General features: G+C 42.1%; 1 protein-coding gene across 1 annotated transcript in view; it reads left to right on the top strand.

Moving 5' to 3' along the window:
* hapln1b (hyaluronan and proteoglycan link protein 1b) overlaps positions 1-5,596 on the top strand; it is an 18,284-nt gene extending 12,688 nt beyond the window's left edge. Inside the window, exons 3-5 of the mRNA XM_062554210.1 lie at positions 371-733; positions 1,663-1,965; positions 2,829-5,596. Coding sequence (XP_062410194.1) covers positions 371-733; positions 1,663-1,965; positions 2,829-3,124 — 962 coding nt within the window. The 3' untranslated portion in view covers positions 3,125-5,596. The remainder of the gene's footprint in view (positions 1-370; positions 734-1,662; positions 1,966-2,828) is intronic.
* Positions 5,597-6,000: the final 404 nt, after the last annotated feature.

Genomic DNA, 6,000 nt, shown 5'->3' with positions numbered 1-6,000 from the left:
TCCATTTGTATGCATATGGAAACTCTTCCCAGATCATTTTTCTGGACATTGGGGTCTTCGATTATTAGCCTCTCTCGCTAGCAGGGGAAAAAAGGATAATATAATCAGCTCAGTCCATCCATTAGTGTCCAAGTGTGTGTCCACTCACATGACTTGAACAGCACTGCTCCAATGTCATTCACATTTTTTAAATGAGGCAGTCCACTGTATCTTAGTCCTTGCACATGGGATCCAGATCATCTGAGTCAGAATGCAAGATGCTGGAAATGTGGTCTGACTCTGCAGGAGTCTAACTGCTCTTGTTTGTTTTGAGTGTGTCAGAGGCTATCCTCTGTCACTCGGTCACCGTTGTGTCCCTTTCGTCTTTCAGAAAATGGCCCAAAGCTCTCCGTGGTGACAGACCAAGCCAAGGTCATCTCTCGTCGAGGGGGCAACGCAACACTGCCGTGCAAATTCCACCGGGACCCTGCCTCTGCTCCCAACCCCAAGCTGAGGATCAAATGGACTAAGCTCACCGCAGACTACCTGAAAGAGATAGACGTCTTTGTTGCCATGGGTTACCACAAAAGGAGCTACGGCCAGTTCCACGGGCGAGTGCATCTTCAGGGAGACGGTGACAATGACGCCTCGCTGGTCATCACTGAGATCACCCTAGAGGACTATGGGAGATATAAGTGTGAGGTCATCGATGGGCTGGAAGACGCAACTGTAGTGGTCACCCTCGATCTCCAAGGTCAGTATCTGTGTTTACATAGCATTATGCTGGGGACATTTGACTGCAGTGGTAGTTCATGACAATGCCCTAATATATGTTTGCATCAGAAACAGCTCTGAAAGAACCATTTGTGAATCATTTTGAATCCATAGTATCTGTTCAGTTCGAAAGCGTATCTCACCTTGCCACTGGGCCAAAGTAAGGTGCAGAGGACCACCAGCCTTCACACTGTTAGCTGATAATGCATGGCACTGGAAAATTTCCTGGCAATTGTGCCTCTATTTCAGCCTTCCCGCTGGCATTAAATAAATAAAGAAATGTGCGCTTGCCTTCCCTCTGCCGTTTAATATATGAACTTGAAATTAGAGGCATCAACCCTCATTTTGGGTTTCGATTTACGGCCCAGTAATAGAGACCTCCCAATCAAATTAAGCCTGCATAGTATCATCTATAATTCACAGCATGGCGTCGGGCCAGCAGGTTGTAAAAAAGGTAGTGTCATGATCGCAGTTCCTGTTTTGCTTGTAAACACTGTTTAACAGTCTGCCCTTGTGCTGCAGCATAATGTATCAGCTAAATTTAGAGAGGGAGCCAGGGCCTGTGAGAGCTGTCACAAAGGAATGATTAGGTAGCATTGCTTAGGGGTGCCCAGAGGCTACTGTATATTACTCGCATTCCACCTACAGTGTATTATGCAATCCATCCATGATATAGACACAATGCACAGATGATTTCTTATTTTGCAGGTCATTGGAGGATAACGTTCTCACCACTTTCTAGATTCAAATATCTGAATGTCTGAAGTAATAGCTGATCTAATTCATAGTAATACAATAATCTGAAGCAACAAAAAGTGACTAGTTAGGAATATAATATACTATTTTCTAATGAGTATATTGTACTATATGCTACTCTAATGTGTGTGTGCTTTTTTGCTGTGTCCACAGGTGTGGTGTTCCCTTACTTCCCACGGCTGGGGAGGTACAATATGAACTTCCACGTGGCGGAGAAGGCCTGTCAGGACCAGGATGCTACGGTGGCCTCGTTTGACCAGCTGTACGACGCCTGGAGGGCGGGGATGGACTGGTGCAACGCCGGGTGGCTGAGCGACGGTTCCGTGCAGTACCCCATCACCAAGCCCAGAGAGCCCTGCGGGGGCAGGAACACGGTACCGGGAGTGAGGACCTACGGGAAGCGCGACAAGGACAAGAACCGCTACGACGTCTTCTGCTTCACATCAAATTTCAACGGTTGGTGAAATGTTTAATCACTCTCTGTAGCTTTTAAAGGCAGTGTGATTTGTTAGAATGTGTAGTATAAACAATAGGTCATTAATAATGTGTTGCAAGATTTATGTGCTCAATACAATGGCTTCCCAGAACAGTGTTATTGTTCTCTAATTACTTGCCTAACGGGACAGGCCCTGCTGAAAATACATAAGTAGAGACATTTATGGAAATGTTTCTTCAATATTAATTCTACAAACATATGCTGTTAGTGGAGTGGAGTAGACTAGAGTAATAGAGATTTGATTGGACTATGTCCCAGACTTCAAGTACACTACACTACTGTTCCTTTGGGAGATGGAAGACTTGTGAACTTATGCTTGCGAACTTGTTTACCCACCCACAGTCCCAATCGTTTGAGCTGCATGAAGAACAGTCTATCCTATATGCTACAGCCTCATAACTCTATAGGGAGCCTCAAGAGGCTTAAAGCTTATGCCATTTTGTTTGAGTATTCAAACATTAAAGTTGTTTCATGTGCTTTTGATGTTTGCAGTACAATATTTAGTGTTATGACAATATGTTTATGCTATTTAGTGTACTTATTGGTTGTATTGGGAAACTCTTTGATAACAAAAAAAAATTGTCTCAGCTTTAGTGTTATTGCTGCTTTATACTACCAGTATGTTGTTTTGCAGGGTACCAAATTCATAACTTGTAAAACCCCAAAACACTCAAAATTCTTGAAAGCCATCTGTGATACATCTGTGGTTGGTAAACAAGTGACTAGTGTAGCTGAACTCCCTAACAAATGGTGGTCATTTCTCAACAGGTGAACAGCCCTCGCTGAATTCCTGAAATGTAAGATGGATTTGTTTTTTTTCCAGGTAATTTCTACTACCTGATCCACCCGGGCAAGCTGACGTACGACGAGGCCGTGCAGGCGTGCCAGCGCGACGGCGCCCAGATCGCCAAGGTGGGCCAGATGTACGCCGCCTGGAAGCTCCAGGGCTACGACCGCTGCGACGCGGGCTGGCTGGCCGACGGCAGCGTGCGCTACCCCATCACCCGACCCCGCCGCCGCTGCAGCCCCGACGAGGCGGCCGTGCGCTTCTCCGGCTTCCCCGACCGCAAGCACAAGCTCTACGGGGTCTACTGCTTCAAGGGCCAGGGGCACGACTGAGGGACGAGAGGGGTGGTGAAGGGAGGGAGCGACAATGAACACCCGAAACCATCGAGAAACAAGCAGTGGTTATTGAAAATAGAGAGAAAGAGAGAGAGAGTGAGAGAGAGAGAGAGAGAGAGAGAGAGAGTGAGAGAGAGAGAAAGAGAGAGAGAGTGAGGTGAGAGAAACAGTAAGATCATGCCAGAGGAGTTGCTACTAGGAATGCATTCAAACTGTGATTCTTTTTTCTTTTAAAATACTGTAAAAGAATGGATGCCATAGGGATGGGTGAGAGTAAATTTCATACAGTATCATCTTTTTTAAACGCATATTTTCTTTCACTTCAATGTAATTCATCTATATTTTTTATTTAATTCCACATCATTGGTCAAGAGGGGGGTGGTTAGGGCCGGGGATATTTGTGAGAAAAACAAACACGCCATGACAGGGTGGTTATCCAGTTCCCTGAGGGAAGTCCGTGGACTGGTGAAACAGTATAGCTTCTCAATATTGGACTGATACTTTGGGCACTTAGCTTTATTTTGATAAATTGACCCAACATCCAAAGAGATCACAGGAGCAAGATTCTGATGCAAGAGGAAATACGATTCCACAATGGGATGCTATACTTACAGCATGAAAGCATAGCACAACACATTTTTCTTTCTTTTATTATCATAACAGGGTGCTATTACAAATGACGTATTTTGACCTTTGACCTTACCTTTGTGTATTGTGTTGTATTACAGACATCATATAGTGTGTGTGGACCAAACTGTCAGCCTTACATTAGCCATCTTGTAAAAATGTTGTACTATTTAGAACTTATTTGAAATTTTGATTACATTTGATATTACAATATAGAATGTCAGCATTTATAATGTTTCTGTTTAGTGATAATTTAATAGACCTGTTGAATATATAATTTAATCCCTCCTACTATTTTATTTAGTGACATTCTTGACCCTTGCAGTTTATACTCGTTCGGTATATGATTTTTTTTACCCCCACAGTAAGTCATAAAAAGCGTTGAACTGGAATCAGTCAGAAGAATCTGAGGATCTATGTCAAGATGCAGAGATAGGAATGTGTTGCAGCATCAGTCGCATCAGTCCTACTGTTTCATGTTGTTCAAATGCCAGCATTTTCCTTTATTTTCATTTCTTTGATGTCTTTTTCCTTTTGATTCACATCTGTGATCTTACATGCAGTAGCAGCCCCCCCCCCCCACAAACAATCCAGCGATGATCAAAACTAGAGAGCTCGCTGTGGTAGAGCTTATGCACAAGCTAGCTTACTTACAGAGATGCTACGCCCTAGCTGGGCTGCTGTATCTCAACCAATGGAAGCACATACACTGCACCGAGAGAAAAAAAAAACAAACTAAGAAGGTCTTATTTTTCAGTTTGCCTGCTGCCAATGACTCTGCTCTTGCTTCAATGCTTTAGCGTTAAATGAACTTTCAGCTGTAGTAAAAAAACGCAATGGTGGACAGTTACTGTTACGCTCAGATTTAAAGGGATGAAGATCACATTCTGTGGCAGCACTCAAGTCACTGTGAAAATCATGTAGGGACAATCCTAACAAGTATTGAGATCACTGGTCTTGACTTAAATCAATAGGGCATAGGTAAACATACACAAATCAGACATCCTGTAAAATGTCTACATTTCAATAGACAATGTACATTAACTACACTGACATTACACCGATATGTACATTGACTTTCTAAACCAGTATTCAATAGTGAAGTGTGTTCAGTTTGCCGTTAGGATACATGATATAGCCTACATAGCTAAATTTACCATACATCTCCCTTTTTTTTAAAAAAAAAAACAAACTTTGAAACTTAAGTTCATCATTCAAGTGCTTGTTGTATTGTCCATACACAGATTTTGCTCAGGAATAGAGTATTGTCGTATTAAGTGTGACATCCCCTGAAAAATAAACAAAAAGAAACAAAAATATTACAGATGACATGTTCCAGTACCACCAATCCAACACAAGCAGAACTATGGCAATAGCACAGCTACTGTACATGTTTAGTTTATAGTTAGCGAAGATAATACTTCAGTGTACGTTACGGGAGAGACTTCCTTGTATTTCACACCAGTTGTATGAACAGACCTTGCAGGTAAAGGTAGCACATAAACACATGCACGCACACACACACACACACACACACACACACACACACACACACACACACACACACAGACACACACATATATACACACACATACACACATATACAGACAGACATACAAATCGTTTGGCATATTTCATTGTGAGCATGATGCATCAAGGCCATGTTGGTTATTGAAGCTTAAAAGAACAATAAAAACCTCATTTCTGAGTCACTCTAAAGCTTCCTTTGAGTCTCTGAAGCGATAAAACAAAGGAGGACCAAAATGTCTCACGGTCACAGTACTCATCGTTTAATGAAGTGTTTAAAGTGTCAGTTGGCTACAGCTGACTGACTTAATTATGATAACCACTGATATTTATTTTTATCATGGTCCATAATAGCTGAAAAACAAATATTTTGGTTTGTGCCTCACAAGCACTTGTGAGTGAGTGAGTAAAATCTGATTAATTTCCAGTAGACAACACTGAATCATGGTAATTTTTGAGACCTTGTCCCTATTTTTAACTCTAAACTAAAAGAACAAAAACTGACAAAAGATATATATATTTTGAGCTGTACTGAAAAATAAAGTGCTTATTTCATACCTTGAGAATGTTGAGACATTCCTTATCAACAAAGGCACACACTGCATTGCAATTACCTTATTTGAGATGACGGAAAGAAATGTGGGTAGGAGGACAGGGCCTCATTTAGCAACTCACAGTTTGTAGTAGGTCCCCATGGATGGATATTTCCAGGTTCATGG

Source organism: Sardina pilchardus, chromosome 14 (assembly GCF_963854185.1).
Source record: "Sardina pilchardus chromosome 14, fSarPil1.1, whole genome shotgun sequence".
Classification (NCBI taxonomy): domain Eukaryota; kingdom Metazoa; phylum Chordata; class Actinopteri; order Clupeiformes; family Clupeidae; genus Sardina; species Sardina pilchardus.
Note: the sequence above shows the minus strand (reverse complement) of the source record. Positions and strands in the feature narration are given on the sequence as shown.